The 17,485-nt window shown below is 39.4% G+C and overlaps 1 protein-coding gene across 2 annotated transcripts in view; it reads right to left on the reverse strand.

Annotated features, from left to right (window-relative positions):
• Nucleotides 1–1,344: 1,344 nt before the first annotated feature.
• The window catches only part of pdzrn4 (PDZ domain containing ring finger 4), a 52,975-nt gene continuing 36,834 nt past the window's right edge, over nt 1,345–17,485 (reverse strand). For both annotated transcript variants that reach the window (XM_017484733.3, XM_047159934.2), the window contains 5 exons: nt 15,919–16,017; nt 9,504–9,566; nt 6,515–6,616; nt 5,492–5,617; nt 1,345–4,045 (listed from right to left, as the gene is read on the reverse strand). In XM_017484733.3, coding sequence (XP_017340222.1) covers nt 2,636–4,045; nt 5,492–5,617; nt 6,515–6,616; nt 9,504–9,566; nt 15,919–16,017 — 1,800 coding nt within the window. In that variant the 3' untranslated portion in view covers nt 1,345–2,635. The remainder of the gene's footprint in view (nt 4,046–5,491; nt 5,618–6,514; nt 6,617–9,503; nt 9,567–15,918; nt 16,018–17,485) is intronic.

Here is a 17,485-nt window from a genome sequence, read left to right on the forward strand (position 1 = left end):
TCTTCATATCCCAAAAAGGCAGTATTGTTTTTTTCTGCTTGATGCCACAGCTTTATAGTTGAAAGATTAGTAGTTAAAAGCATCACGCAACTAAGTGTAATAAGGGTGAGCCTGGATATAAACCAGTATTTATATTCTGAATATTTCTGAATCTCAGCAACAAGCAAGTGCAGCAAATGGCTCTCAGTAATGTTGTGGGTTTTTTAAATATATATTTTTAAGACAGCTTCTCTTTCAGAAAATACACACTCTGCCTCTCAGCCTGATAAAGACATCATCTCTGAGTGGTTGACAAAATAAAATTACCTCTATCTCAGCACACACCTACAATCTCTGCTGTAGAGAAGCCCATTAGTGTGGCCCTTCAATTACCATATCAAAGATCACAAGCACCATAAATATACGAAAATGACAATGGCTACATTATCCCAAGCACCAATGGCTTTGTTACTCATCCACATGCCCAGAGAGGAGCTTTCATGCTGCTGTGAAAGTGACAGCCTCTTTGTGCATTAAAGCCTCCTCTAAGCATTGCTTGAAGGTGAGCTAACGTTCCGCAGCGTAATGGAAGGGAATTTGTAGTCTGTTCTGTCCAGGGAATCATAAAGGTTATCAACAAAGCTTCAGAAACGCAAGCAGTGGCCATGCAGGACAGCACGGTGAAGGCTGAGGGGGAGGGCGACTGACGCTATCAGTTTGACATTTCTGTCAGTCCTGCTATTTGATTCGTTAGATGGCTCTGACAAATGCCAGCGCTGTCACTGGATCTGGTTTAATTATACCTGACTTGCAGCCATCCCTTGAGTCTTGCAGCCATCCCTGGATGAACTTAATTAGCTGATGTACATGCTGCTCCTCACAACTCTGAAGTAACCCATGTAGCAATGGGGGTGCTAAGACGGCATTTAATGGTGTCTGCTTAGATGTGAATTATGCAATGGACCACTGAGTTTGGGAAAATGATTTTAATTGTGACTATTGAGTAAAATTCGGAGGATCAAAAGCTAGACAGGGCCTTTAGACAAAACAGAATGGGATTCATTAACCTCTCCATAAAGCGAAAGGAATCACCACTCATCTGTTATTTATACTAAAAATGTTAAGGGACCATGGCGGAAACATAAAATGTACCTTAGCAACCAATTTAGCTTGCTTTAAATTATATGCTCGAATATTCAAAATACAAAAAAGTCGCATTCTCTCCTAAGAAATGAGCATAAATGCGTATTACATAGAGTGTAAAGTAATTGCCTAGTATTCAATTAAGGCTAATTTAATACGCAGATGAGCCAGTAATGAAATACTAATTAACCTCATTGAAATTCAACATGCAAACAAAAGAGGGGGCATAGAGATAGTTTTTTATTAGAAAAAAAACCCCAACAATTTATTTCAAAATATCACAATGACCACACATTCACCTGGCCAGGAGAGCCTACTACATATTACTTGAAATAAGACAATTAACAATTAGTCAATACAATTACAGAAATTTACATTTCTACATTTACATAGTTTCTTTAAAAAAAAAAAAAAGGCATTTTAATGATGGATTTGTAGCAAAGACATGAGTCCATAGTTTTTGAATGCCTGTAGTTTAGTTTTGAGAAACTATGCTACATTACTGATCCTGCTCTGTGTTTCCTCACACATAAAGGCCACTGTGTTGGAAGTAACATAATCATAGCATTTCGCCAAACATTCCTATTCACTTGTACAGATGCTTTATATCACACCAGCCTTCAGTTTTTGTTTGGTTATTATGTTATTTTCACATCTTAGAAACTGAGAACCGTCAATTTCTGTTATGAAGAAAATCCATCAATATATACCTGCATAAACTGGGTTCATTAATATAATACTTTAACTCAAATAGTCTTTTAAATCATTTCCTGGTTCTCATTCATATTTCTTGGGCCTTTGCACAGTGTTTTATTTGTAACACCTGGGATTCACCTGATCAACTAATTATTAAGCCCTTGAGGAAACAATTCAGTTTAGGGTACCCACTGAACTGGAAAGTCGAAGAATTATGTAGTGCTGTAGCATCAATTGTGTGGACTCTTTAGAGAAATAATAGTCCGAAAACAATTTTGTCCAGAGTAGCTACCATGTGTCTGCTGGTATTGGTCTGTTGCTGGTGGCTGGTTTGGTTTGACTCTTACAGTGTAAGAGAAATGCTGCATTGGTGTCTAGGTGTGAGTACATCGAATTACCATTCAAGTTCCAGTTGAAACAATGAAACCAGCAAGGAAACAAACTGAAAAGCTGACACCTTAATTACATGGCAGTTTATTTTCCAATTAACAGAAATCTGAATATGAGTACATAACAGAGGTAAGGATGCAGCAAATACTAAAAAAGAGCAGCTTTTAACACAAATTAGCACTTTGAAATTTTTGCACCAAAGAGTTTCTCACTGCAGGTGTCATGAAAACCCTCAAAATCTGTGAGAAAACAAAAAAAATCCCATTACAAATGTGATGAACCTGTCGATAGACTGTTTACAAAATGTTCATTCATAACAAAGTGAGAAAAATACTTTTTTTTTTGTTCCTCTCATAAAAATTGCCACATTGAACGAGGCAAAAGTAGATCATACCACATGGGGTAGAGTTTGAGTCCGAGTGGCTCTCTATACAGTTGTAACTGAAAGGAAGGCATTGTGAACTTTGGCCCCTTCGGGTGCTTTCGCTCCATGCGTCATCAGCTCCTGAATGGTCATCCAGTTGTCCAGGATCTTCTTGTTGCGCTTCTTCATCATCTTGCGTTGGCTGAGTTCGATGATGCTGAGCTCTTTTCGGCCCTCGCCGCTGCTCTGCGGGCACTCTTTCAGACTATCGAGCCGGCAGCGCTGCATGAACTCACGCCGTCGCCGCTGTTCCTTGGCCCTCAGCAACTGCTGCTTGCGCTCTTCCTTGCTCCAGTAGCGGCCCATCTTCATCTCACTCATGGTGTCATCGTCCGTGGTCATACCACCACTGCGTTCCTCTTTGATCTTAAGTGCTCGCTCACGCAGCAGCCGGTCCCGCACTGGGCGCTTAGTGATATAGCGTGTGCCATCACTGCGCACCTTTACCTTCCACTCGAGTTTTGGCTCAGAGGGCTGTGCAGGAAGACTGAGCTGACATTGTGCATATTCTACAGCTGAGCTCTGCTGAATCAGCTGCATGTAGCTCTGGTAGTGTGTGGCATGGGCAGGGATGTCTGCTTGCTGGTGCCTGGAGGAGAGGTAGGGGATGCGTGATCTTAACGTTCTCGCTTTTCTTGGTAAGCTCTCTTCCTCTGCTGGGGGTGTCTGCTCTGATTCAGAGGGGTTGCTGTGGTCAGGGCTGCCACTCGGAGCCCTTCTTACTGGAGGACAGAGGGCAGAACCGCGCCCCACAATCATAGTACTCCTTAGGTTTTTCTGATTGGTCAGGCTTACTAGTCTCTGCACAGAATGTTCTGGTGAACGGTCCATGAGTAGTGGTGTGCTGCGTGAGCTCTCTGCTGTGTTATAAGCACTCGAGCTGTCCTTGTCTGACTTCTCCGGACGTTCACTGATGTGGGCCAGCTTGCCTCGGTGAGGACTCTGCGTCCCTTGCTCTTTGGCAGACCTGTCCTGCTGCAGTTCCCTTTTTCGGAGTTGCTGTGCCTGCATGATGCTCTGGCACTCCAGCTCAATGCTGCGCAGTTCTTCATTGAGGAGACGCAGCTCGCGCTCCATGCCGCTGCTCCCACCCTGTTCAGTCAGGCTGCACTCAATGGTGCTGCTGCGGCTATAGAACAGGTCGTACTCACCACTGTTACGGATTTGGCACTTTAGTTGCAGCAGCTGCTGGTAACATTCACCTTCAGAACGTCCATCTTCTTCCTTTGGTGAGTCTTGGCTCTCCCGTCGCTGCCTCAGACACTGGGACAGTCTCTTCTGGAGCTGGGCCAGAACACTTTGCTCAGAGCTATCAGCCCCATGGTGCATGGATCCGGCAGCACAACTCCTTTCCTGGCTGGAGGAGCAGCAAGCACTGCTGCCCATCACATCCTCCTGCTCTGCTTTCCAGACCTGAAAAAAAAAAAAAAAAAAAAGAGTACAATATTTTGAATATAAGGTCTGTTTGCACGAGTATGCAGTAATTCTAAACTGCAACTTTTCCCCAAAGTTTCCCAAGTGCACCCGGAGGTTTTGGACCAAGGTGATGGAGCCGATCGCTGGTCTTCCTGAAAACGGTAGATGGGATTTTGTTTCAAGTGATCTCTGGTTCTATTGCCCCATGAACCACTCCTGGGGCCAAGCACGTACTGTTAATCTTGTCATGTTAGTTTCTATTTTAAGTTTGCAATGGGGCAGAAAGGCATGTTGTGGTCTGCAGATAAAATGAAACTCAAAGCAATAATTTCATGCTGTTTCATTTTCCAGACTTTGCACCCAGCAGACATAAAAACTGTCCAACTGATTTGCAGTGCAGAAAAAATTTGTCTCTGCATAAAAATAAAAAAAACAGCAGTAGTGATGCCCTCCATCAAACAAGCCCTGAATTAATATTAGGTAAGAATTTATGTATTCAGGCCAAGTGTGAAAATGCTCTAAAAGTCTGCTTTATGTTACCTAAACATCCTCTTACCATCTGCAGTTTCAATCAGAGACCATGCCTTGGCTTCAGTCTTGTCACAGCCTCTGCTTTAAAATCTGTCTTACTTCCTGTCACCGATCAGGTCCCAGTCTTTGGACTTTATCTTATTCTTGTTTCAGTGTTTCAATCTCTGCCACTGCTTCTCACTCATTCTCAGTCCTCTCTCTTTCCCAAGAGCTCAATCCCACACACTGACTCCGTTTCTGTGGCTGCTGTCAGCTCAGTCTGTGTGACTCAGTGCCAGTCTCAGCCCCTTACTCATGTCACATTTCATCCCTTGACTCAGCTTTAGTTTCAGCCCTTAATCCAGCTCCAGTATCATATCCAGTTCTCTCCATCTGTCCCCAATTCTATCTTTGTCTTGACCCAATTTCTGCCCCAGACCTCACTCCATATACCAGTTAAAAGGACTCAGTCCCTTCACCCTACCACCACCAGTACTGTCCTGGGATCGGTGTCCCCTGCTGTTTCCCCTCCTGAGCCATGCATTAAGCAGTGTCATAGGACCTTTACCTTTTCCTTCTTTTATTGGGTAACATTATCCTGTGTGTATTTACCCGTCTGTCTTCATCTTGCAAGGGTGTGATCACAATTCTAGATCCTATTCCTCAGTTCCTAGTTCTTAGCCTCCTGCATTACTAGTTTTCTAGTACCCATGGTGTGTTGTTTGCCTGTTTAATAGACTGCATATGCTTTCTGTTTTAAATGCAGCCTGCCTGTTTGTAATCCAAGTATGGAATTTTTTTTTTAGTGATGACCTTGGCTGCCTTTGTATTCAGCCAAATACCATATATATAAAAAAGAAGATCCATGACAAACATGTCCAACCACCACCACCACCACACCTGTTTAATATTCTGAAATATTCCACAACCAACCTGCTCTTCCTCTTCTCTGACTGCTCTTTCCATCTCTTCCTCTTCTCTTCTTTGTTCTTCCAGCATTTCCATTTTGAGTTCTTCTAAAAACTCAGTGTGCTCATCATCCAACCAGGCCTCCTCCAACTGCAGAAATCAGAAAGAGAAATTTACTCTATTACATAAACTGGGTATAGTCAAGCACTATAACAAAGACAAACAAACGAAACAAAGCATCATTCGAACCTTTATGAAAAATAGAAATTGCTTTCATAGTCTATTACACTGTGCTTTCATGGTCTATTAGACTGTGACGGACAGATCGTGGTCTTGTACTGTAAAACAAGCCTGTGCATGTTATGTTTATCAAATTTTGCAATGCTCATTAGATTGCTCCAGGATAATAAACTTTGCATGTGGCATATAATGAAGCAGGCTCTCATATCAGATGGTCAATATACAGCACAGTGGCCTTCTGACCCTCTCCTTTAATTTCTTACATCAGCTCTCTGCCTGGTGCTCACTCATAAAGCATGATCCATATTTATGGATTCAAATTTATTATCAGAGATGCATTTAATTACAGGGAGATAGAGAAGTGAGTCCATTAATGGTGGGATGAGCTCCGCTGCACTGGTCAGTCAGGGCCGTTCAACTTGGTCAAGGGTTTGAATTCATACAGTATTAGTGCGCTATTAGTTTTTTATGGGTGACTGCTGGAAGTCAATTACACCGACATAGCAAGAAAATAAAACATGACCAGGTGAATGTGTTGGTGATCAGCATGAGGAGAGGGCAGGACACATCCTCTGCTCTAGGCATGTTTACTGGCAGAAATAAAATTAAATGCCAAGCCTTTTTATGCTCTGTTGAGTACTGAAGGGAAACACCTTTAAAGAGTCTGAGGGTACATCAAATGAGGCTATTATGCTATCTAATGGTGTATAATTCTTGCTTTTGCTGCTATTATTTTCCTGTTGGTGTGGAGAGATTTATACGTGTGTGTATGTGTGTGTGTGTGTGTGTGTGTGTGTGTGTCCCCACCTGCACCTCTGGTCTGGCTACAAGCAATACAATATTTCTAGTGTCCTCACAAGAGAGCAGAGCCACTGCTTCCTCTCTGTTCTGCACATCCTGACCATTTATCTGTGGAGGAAACACAGCGATGGCCAAGATTAATCTCAGTCTGACCTGAAGACACTATTCATGAGGCCATTTTCCCTATATAGAAGGAAGGAAGCACAATGAACAAAAGAGGGAAGAATACGAACAATGTATTCTGTGCGTCACAAATAGCCCACAAACAACCCAGTAGTAAATAAACTCAATCAAAACTACAAGTCAGACCCTACTAAAATCCTGTAATAAATGCAGAAATCGTGAACTCAATGTCAAACACATTGTAATATGTACAAGGTATCATATTATATTGTATATTTTAACAAAGCAGTATTAAACAAGTGCAGTTTTCCTGAACAGTTCTTGCATGCAGATCTTGTACTTCTACATATATTGTCATGAATAACAAATAAATATGACTATGTGTAAGTCAAATCATTCACACAGCAAGTTTATGTGCATTTACAATATTTAAAGTGGCTTACTGACCTGATAATTCACTACAGTTTAGTCATAACTACAGCCTACATACTGTATGCAATAGACTTTCACTCTTTGCATTAACAAATCCATACCTGTTCTCAAACCTTTAACATTATTGGCCTAACCTAATGTGTGCAAAACATTTCATTTAAAAAAAAAAATGAACCTGTAATAGCAAGGCAAAAGTAGCTCACCTGTCAAGCCTGACTATATTATCAAAGTTCAATTAGGAATGCTTGTTGCTTTAAAGGTGCGATAGTCTAACTTGTACAAATATAGGTACAATATATAGGCCTCAGTGTATTATGTGGCTCAGAAAACCACTTGGAAAACTGCATTACAGTCTGGAATGTTTGTTTATGCCTGGATATGCCTCCTGTCAGTCATTTTATAGACACTCCCCAATTCCCCTTCATTCTGCCCCATTTCAGTGTAAAATTGGCAAGAAACCTGATAATTCTCCTGAGAGCAAAAATGGATTTACTTCAAAGGAACTTAACAAGAAATGCAGCAAACCCAGAATGACTATCAGCACTTCTTTTCCATGAATGAGGAATTACTGTTGAAGGGGGTTGATAGAATGGCTTGCTTTACATGTTTTTTTCGTTACAAATAAAAACAAGACACCAACAGCACTACTGCAGTGCTTATAAATCTCAATATGCCAAATTCCACATGTTTCAAGTGTCATAACTTGGCTTTCAAGCACTTGAAGACACAGAGTGTGCTTGAAAGTGATGTCATGACATTCATGGTTAATGATAAAGCTAGGTGAGCCACAGTTCTGGGTGCGGAGCTTTGTGTACATGGGTAGGAATGAGGAGCGGGCTCAAGGAACTGTTATTCAGCCCCACCTACGTAACTGTTAGCACCCTAAACTTTCAAATCTTAATAAATCTTGCCTAATGCTCCTTTAATGTATTTTAAGAAACCACTGCGAAGGCACTGGTCTGAAGGCACTGATGCAGTGCGTCATTAAGAAATGTTACTACACTCATTCAAAAGCCTTTTTTTCTTGCTGTAAGTGCTAGCAGTTACTGATGTTCAGGAGGTGATGTTTCCTTATTGCATATGAAGAAAAAAGCTGATGAGACAGGGCATTTGTGTTCGTGAGTGCTTCCTGCTTGCATCCACCCAGCCACACAATTAAGTGCCCTGTGACAGCCAGCGTCCATCTTTTTCCAAGATGAGTAATAGTGCAGTCATGGCTGGGATAACACTTTCTACTCTGCAAACCAGCACCAATCACTCGCCGACACACACACACACACACACACACACACACAGGTATTCATTTACAAAGAAATACTCATTTATAAGCATGTGCATCCACCCACACACATTAGCTTGATACAGACTGAATTGGCTACCTCACTCTCTCCTCTCCACTTATAGCTGGTGTGTGGTGGGCGTTCTGGCGCATTATGGCTGCCGTCACCTCATCCAGGTGGATGCTACACACTATTGGTGGTTGAGAAGACCCCCCCCAATACTATGTAAAGCGCTTTTAGTGTCTCCAAAAGTGCTATATAAATGTAACTGTAACTAACAGACTCATACGCCAACCTCAAGGCAGTTGTTATGAATTTCTATGAATGCCAAACAGGCTTGGTCAGGTCAGGACAAGCAGGACAGCGTTTGCTGTTTCTTTTCTGTCTCAAGTTGGTTCAGGTAAAAATGTTCCTAGAAGAAAAATATTTGACCAGCAAATTAGTTTTCTTACAAGAGTACTATTCATATATTTTATTTAAAATGTTAATTTTCCCCATTACAGATATAAATTCTGAAGGCAACTGGCGGCCCAGATACTTTACAGAGATTTATTATTATTTTTTTGTCAGTGAGCCAAAAGAAGATTACCAGTTAAGGTCACCAGAACATCCTAAATAGCTAATAACCCCATACTTTCCTCTGGATCAGCAGAAAATGGATTAAGAATTGCAGTACTGAAACTGTGGTTATATCCAAAAATATCTACTCATGAAGTACAGAACCTCCAGAGAGCCTGTAATAACCCACTCGAAAATGCTCCACAAGGAGACATTAACACTTCATGTGACCAGCACAGCAACACTGCTCCTGGCTAATGATGCCAGGGAGAATTCATCCCTGCCCAGGGTGTATACACACACACAAAGGAAGTAGGAAAAAAAAAGGATCTCAAGTAATGACCCTGTAATGACCATTTGGAAAACTTGCTCTGACTCTCTTCCTCTCTCTGCCTTAAAGACTTAAAGCCTCACTAAAGTAGGATTCAAAAGTGTGTGCTCCCCTTGTGGGCTGTCTTTGCTGACTCCTACACCAAGAGGGGTTACATGCAGGCTTAATGTACAGCCATTAAAAATGAAAGAGCCCTCTAACTGCGAGACGATGGCTGCCCTGCCAAAGAGCTCCTCATGAGTGTATAATGAGGATCGAGAAGTAACGTTACCTGCAAGATACGGTCCCCTTCCCGGATACGACCATCCCGGGCTGCGATGCTATTAGGTCCAATCTAAGAAAGAGTGGAAGAATGCATCATAGAGAATGAATAGGCATGAATTGCATAAGTAAATAGACACTTCTAGCTGGTTTTTCCCCCCCTTGTCCTTTACTCCAACACTCTTTTTTTTGCAGTCTATTGTTCTTGTCTCTCAAGGTGAAGAACAAAGTGAGAGTGACAGTAATGCAGCCATACCGCGGCTGAAAAATCACAATAAATCAATCAGACACTATTGTTTTGAATACTGACACACACAAAAAACAAAAAAACAAGCTGCTGAGTTGTGCAGTAGTGCACAACCTGGCAGATGCTGAAAGACCAAAGTGGTGAAGGATTTTTCGGTCAAATCGTGAAGAGGCTGTTGAACAAATCAAGAACACTCTCTAAGATGCAGGCATAGACTCAAAGACTACTTTAAATAAAAACGCATGTGCATGACCTTTGAGAGTTTACCACACGAGAGAAATAACAGGTAAACCTTAAGAACGTGAAAGAAAGGTTGCCATTTGTTGAAAAGTACATCAAATGAAGCATGTAGAGATCTGCTGCCAATTACGCCAGATGAGTGTGAGAACGATGTTCAGGGAGTAAAGTCAGTCTTAAACCATAGGTTTAGAGTACTTTAAACCTAGCGCATTGTAGCGTTCGTCTTATACCTCAGATGATTAACTATTAATGCGTAACATGGTCAGAAATCAAACCTTTGTTGCACAAAATGATCAATAAATCACCATCACTAGCCAATCAGAAACTCAGTCTGACATTAATGGGAAATATTACATTCAAGATCGAGATGCAAGGAAATGATTATTCAAATAGCTTGTGCTTTAATCTACATTTGAATAGGCTGAAGAACAGAAAAAACAAGTATAACATTATATTAACGGTAAAATGTTTTCAGTAGGTTGTGATGTGCATCTTTACTGGTGATGTGTACAGAAATTCCAGAAAACAGCCGCTTTGTTGCAGGTGCATCATTATAAATACCTGCTGCACATGGTGAACGTATGCGGCAGTTCTGAAAACTACAGGCTTTTCTGGATTGAAATATCCTTCCCTTTCACATGTATCTTAGCCAAGTTAGGCTTATGTCCATTTTGCTTTGGCACATAACTATCCAACAACTTGATTGAAGCATGATCTTCACTGTGTGATGAAAGCACACAAGTTTTAGATCTCTTTTCGCAAAGATTGACTGCTTTAGCCACCACATTTATGTTAAATTGACTCCTTACCTAATGTAATCTTTGTAGGAGGATTAAAAAATAAATAAACAGAATATTTCCATGTCATTTTGGTGAAATATTTATGTTTTCTTAGATTGGAGCTGTCCAAGTATTTAAATTACACTGAAAAACTCAATTGCTCGAGTAAACTCGTTCGCTCAATTTAATTTAAGAGTAATGGGATCTCCAAAAATTTGTATATTTAGGTTAGTTAACTTGGTGCTTAAGTGTAGGCTATTTAAATACAGGGTGTCCTCAAACAAGTAACTTTTTAGCAAAAAAGTAACTTTATTTACAAAACATCCTTTACATGATTGCCATTTCTTTGTAAACACACACAGAGTCATCTCTAGTACTCATGATGAACTCTTGAATTTCATTACACCGCTACCAGTAACAGACCAGACGAGGAGGACTGCATTTTGCAATTATCTACCAATCAGTGCATTAGTTCTCTTGTTGCCAGGCGAACCTTCTTGCATGGCCAATCATGTAAAAGAAAGACCAGAGTGAGCTATTTTAATGAATCGTGGTTTTGAATTCAACTTGAATTCAACTTTATGTATTTTGTAGGTAAATGCGTTTAATGAATGAATTTTTGACTTAGTGGTACAAAACAAGTTTAGTCAGGATTACTTAATTGTTTAAGTAAAAACAACATTAGGGTTTACAGTGTATAGGCAACATTTCTATTTTATCAAAGCCTATTTTAAAATACTTTTTGGCAAATAAAATCTGCAACAGTGACAGCCATTGTTTTTTCCCAGATTACCTGTGAAAATTTGTCTTTATTGTTTAACCTTTTGATCTTTTGTTAAAATTCACAAAAATACTCTGCTCTCATGGATATCAAACACTTGCAAACAAAACAGGTTTTGCAACAAAATATTGGCACCCTTTTAGTCAATAATTTGTGCTACCTCCCTTTGTCAAGATAAAAGCTCTGAGTCTTTTCCTATAATGCCTGATGAGGTTGGAGAATACATGGCAAGGGATCTGAAACCATTCCTCCATACAGAATCTCTCCAGGTCCTTCAAATTTCGAGGTCCATGCTGGTGGACTCTCCTCTTCATTTCACCCCACAGGCCATGGCAAGACCTTGATTTTGTGGTCAGTAAACCCTTTTTGTGTTGATTTTGATGCATTTTTGGATCACTGAACTGCTGGAAGATCCAACCATGGTCCATTTTAAGCTTTCTGGCAGAGGCAGTCAGGTTTTCATTTAATATCTGTTGATATTTGATAGAGTCCATGATGCCCCCCCCCCCCACACACACACACTACTAAATCACTTTCTGAAGACACAAATCGCCCAAAACAAGCACTATCTGAGCATAGTTGCGTTACAGGCCCGGAAGCTTGACCAGTAAAGCTACTCTGTCTCTGGGTTGTAGACTTCAGGCAGTGTGTCACATTAATTCTCATTTAAGTTTCACTGCCTATAAAGGCTTGACTGGTTCCCCAGTTTAGCCATCCCATAGATCCTCTGTCACTAATGATACTAAGCAAGTGGGCAGGCCCATCTTTCAGTGGCTAATCAATTCTTGTCTTGCCTCATTTGTTTCACTCTGTCCAATCAAGGCGCATCTCCAGAGATGACTGACAATTGGAGTGTTCCATCTTCATAACACTCCAGGCCTTCTCAGAGTCGCAGCTCTTTAGAAAGATTACCTGCCACCCTGTGCGTGTTCATTCTGACACGGCCATCCTGCCTTTAAGAGATACCACTGATATGTACCGCTGATCTGTTAAAGCAGCCTCTCAGCTGTAGCATTCTGTCTTGTAGATAGTCATCTAGAAAGACTATAAATGCTATCTCATTCAAGGGCTCTGACCTAAAGATTTATCACCGTACAGAATTATAGTGGCTTGTTTCTGCAGTTCATCCTTAGTTCTATATTATGACTACTATAGTTTTTGTTCTCGTATTATTTTAACAAATGAATAACTTTGCTACCTTCAACATGAATATCCTTTTCTCATAAAATGCATTACAATACAGTTACTAGGATCCCACTTTCCAGTTTTACAACCTTGTGAGAAAAGGCTTTACATCAAGGGCAGCTATAATATGGCACATAGAGCAGGCCATGGTTCTGCAGTCTTCAATTTTATGGAGTGAAGATTTTAATAAACCTGTAACCACTGACTGGCTCTGACGTATCTATATTCAGTGCAAGTTTCTCTTAGAGCATGTTGCAGCTCTGATGCAACTTCAAACGAACCAGTGAGTACGTGCGACAGAACAGAAACGAGGGTTTTGATGCTAACAAGTGTGAGAAAAAGCCTCTAGACCAACTCTTACGCACACATCCCAAGATCATTGGAGAGAAACTTTTGTCATGTTAGTAAAGCTCTGTATAGGTCGGTTCCTTTTCTAAAACAGATTATTGTGGACAAATCAATTAAACACTGCATATGTAGTGCAGTGAATAAGTATTTTCTCTCTAGCTCATTGGAGCTGAAATGATCTTATAGTGAAGCAATCTTGATATTTCTACAGAGATGCCATTATTGCATAATTCTAGCAGGCAGAAAGAAAAAAAAAACCCTGGTCTGTGTGGACAGGATGGCTCCATGCTAACAGCATAAACGATACTTGTCTCTTGATACAGACATTCAGAATACTTGTTTGAAGGATATTCTACTTTTATATACAGTTAACCAATTTCATTTTCCCTCACTGAGATTCAAACAGACTGATAGCACATATGTATGTATTCAGAGGTGACATGTTTTTCCCCCAAATATTCACCAAGCATCAATAAAAAACATCCAGTCTTGCCTTCTTCTTACTATTTACTCACAAGACTGAAGCTCACGAATTCACAACTCAAAGCTAGACAATCCAAATGTCATGGTAAATGATACAGCAAAAGTGTAGATGTTGGCAGTTCTGTTTATATCTTTATTAAGATATTTGTTTGCCCACATTTCAGGGGACAACATTTGGATGAATTAATCACAAATAAAACCAGCTTGTGTTTTCCTCATTTTCTTCAGTCTTGGACAGGGTTGTCTTTATCTCATCTGTTCATAAATCTTTCCCAGGCAATGTAACCTGGCCAGTGTGTTTTATCAGTGGTTGCATTGAAAGTGCATGTAGTAATGAGTTAATACAAAATTGGTGCATATTTCTATGCATAATAAATCTGTTATTGTAGCACAGGAAACAGAGAGACGAAGCAAAGCATTGCATGTTATAAAGACAAATTTGGTTGCTTACAATGAGAACCTTGAGGATCATTTGTGGCAATATTACACTGAAATATGTCTCACACTGCATTATTTTTCTTTTGCACATTGTTTAGGTTTAGTCCCAGATATATTGGGTATACTTCCCTGCTCAAACAATCAGTGTTTGCTCAACGCACAGCACAGCAGATTCACACAATGTGTGGTTAAGGATTTGCACATCAGTTCCTCTGTGAGAGATACAGCTCTACACAAGAAAACCCTGGCAGGTCATGAACTGCATGCAAGCAATGTCAATAAACTAAACAGGCCACCAAGAAAATCGTGTTTAGCACACTTTTAGTCTGAATACGGAAAACTTTTCCTGCAGATTCACTGCCATATCTTTTCAACTTTGAACACAGCTCCTCTGAGGTCACACTGCTCTCATTTTTACTAGACTCTTTGAACATATCTGCCCACCTCCTAGACTGTTTTCTTGATATGGATGATTGAAAGCATTTTGGAAGGATGCTATTCTGCACAACCAATTCTAGAAACTGGAAAGCTTAACACAAGAAATATTACCTTAAATGGTTTGCATGGTTTTATATTTATAAATTCATTGGTTTCAGGTGAAACCATGACAGTAGTTACCAAGTACTCCTGCCATAATTATGACAACATTACACAAATAAAACAACTTGTATAACATAACGTTCATGCTAACGACTGTGCATTTTGCAGTAATTTACTGGCAACAGGGTTGCCAATAACGTACTGTAAAAAATATATTACAATAAACAACTGTAATCATATGCTAAGGTTATGATTAAGGCTCTGATTTGCAGATCAGAAGATCATGTGTTCAAATCCCAGCTTTGCCAAGTTGCTATGGTTGTGTCCTTAAGCAAGACCCTTAACCTTCAGCTCAATTGTAAGTTGCTTTTTTTTTTTTAACCATCGGCCAAATGAGCAAAAGTACTGCATTATGTGCTATTGTATACTGTGTAAGATATTATAGTACTTTACTGTAAATACTGAATGTTTAAATAAATATGGATTGTCGCCTGTTGTAAATTACTGTAAAATATAGTCTTTTAATATTTTTTTTTACATTGTACAGTATCATTCATATTATTCTATTACTGTGCTGTTAAATCTGGCACATTTTTAAGAATAAATAAAACACTATACAGTCATATTTATCAGTCTAAGCACTTAGTTGGGCATCAGACTCAGATATGACTTTTGATTAAGATATATTTACAACGGGTGCGTTCTCTCATTTACATGCTACCCACATGACTCTCAGAATAGGAATAATAATCAGAGGCATATTTCTCTTTGTCAACATCACAGAAATCCTCAAAGAGTAAAAAACCAAAAAAAAAAACAAACATGCTCCCTTGCTGTGATATGCATCAGATTTCATAAATAATTAATGAACAGCATTATTACCAGGAGTTTACAAAAAAAAAAGAAAAAAGAAAAAAAAAGAAAAGAGAACTGTGTTTGGGCATTTGTTTTGTTTTGTTTAAAGATATGCAACCAGTCACAGTAGAAAGCTGAAGAAATACTGCATTGCTTTCTGCACACCGTTATACAGTACAATATATAATGTGTCTATTTTAAGACCCAAAACTACCATTAACCCCTTAACCTCTCAGGAGCTGACAGGAGTACATTCCTTATTCCTATTCCTTAACACCTAACTTTCATATTAATTTCAGTGTAGTTACTGAATAATTCATACTTACTGAAAAATATAGTTTAAGATGAACAACTTAATAACAAGAAGAGACCCTTAAGGGGTGAATCATGAATCATAAAGTGCTTTTAGCAAAGAGGGACAGAGCTTGTTTATGCCTATTGTTAGACTTGCATTGTGTTTTGGGTATGAGAATAATGTTAAATGATTGAATCTGGTCCACTGACAAAAAAAGAAAGAAAAAAAGCTCACCTCTGACACATAGATGGCAACGTCATCCTCATCGTCTGTCCTGTAGCAGAGAGTGAGGCCGAGCTTCTCCTGACTGTTCAGGCGGCATAGCTCTACCTCCTATATGGTGAAAATCATTGGACATTACCCCGACTGTTATTACACTTACGTTAGTAGATACATAGATAGTTTGTGAACCCTTTAGGATTTTCTATATATCTGCATAAATATGACCTAAAATATCATCAAGTTTTTCCTAAAAGTAGGCAAAGAGAACCTAGTTAAAAAATGAGACAAAAATGAACACAATCCAATATTAGGAACGGGCTAAAATTCCTCCAAGCCGATATACAGGACTGATCAACAGTTACCAGGCATGTTTAGTTGCAGTTATTACTGCACAAGGGGGTCACACCAGATACTGAAAGCAAAGATTCACATACTTTTTGCCACTCGAAGATATGTAATATTGAGAACATTTTCGTCATTAAATAAGTGACCAAGTATAATATTTTTGTCTCATATGTTTAATTGGGTTCACTTTACTTTTAGGACCTGTGTGAAAATCTGATGATGTTTAGGTCATATTTATGTAGAAATATAGAACATTCTAAAGAGTTCACAAACTTTAAAGCACCACTGCACTTAAAAATGTTATATAAGATTTACACCAATAACTATTACAAACAATAATACAACAATGCAACCTACCACAATTATACATTCATATGTAAACCATTTATAAGTTGTGTTTTTCTCCTTCAGTGACAGTGTGTAAGAGTGTTTCCTGGACTTCTAAACACACTGGTGGACTCAGTTTGGCTTCCAATATTAATGTTTACTTTTTTAATAAACTGTAGTTATGATATGACACGTTTATTTATTTGGGCAATGATTCCTGTGCAGATGAAAAATTCATTGGTTGCTCCACGGTAGAGATATTACGAGTGAGCTCGGTTAAAATCATAGCATCACTAACAATAACAGGCAACTTCACCTGAGAACATTTCAAATTTGAGTGACAGGCTTGTGAAACTGTAATCAATTTCACAATATTTACAGTTTGACCTTGTAATGTTTAATCATGCATTGGAGTGAATGTTCTTTGCAAAATCCAATGCATCTTAAGAAAAGAAATTACACCAATGTCAGAAAACATTAGTTTCAACCTTGGAGAGGTTTCAGGATCTATGTGCTGGAGCTTTACTGGGCGAAATCAAATACACAATCCAGAAGTCAAGGTTGTATGGAGCACAATGGTAAAAACGCAACCTAGCATGAAACATGAGGCAAAAAAGCATTCACTCGATATAAAGCTCAGGACTTACACACACTCAAGGGTCGGCAAGACATCACAATAATTGTTCATTTGAGATTACTTCATATACTGTGTAAACAGGAAGTACTTGCAAAGTAGTTCAGAATTTCAGGAGATGTAATATGACAGGTTGACGTGACAGGAGTAAACTATTTATAATAATGTTTATACGGGGGAAATGCCCAGGCGCATACTTATAGCACTGCTGAAGACATGAGCTGTCTTATTCAACCAACATAACCAACCAGATACAGATTACACGCCTGTTTC

Source organism: Ictalurus punctatus, chromosome 14 (genome assembly GCF_001660625.3).
Source record: "Ictalurus punctatus breed USDA103 chromosome 14, Coco_2.0, whole genome shotgun sequence".
Taxonomy (NCBI): Eukaryota; Metazoa; Chordata; class Actinopteri; order Siluriformes; family Ictaluridae; genus Ictalurus; species Ictalurus punctatus.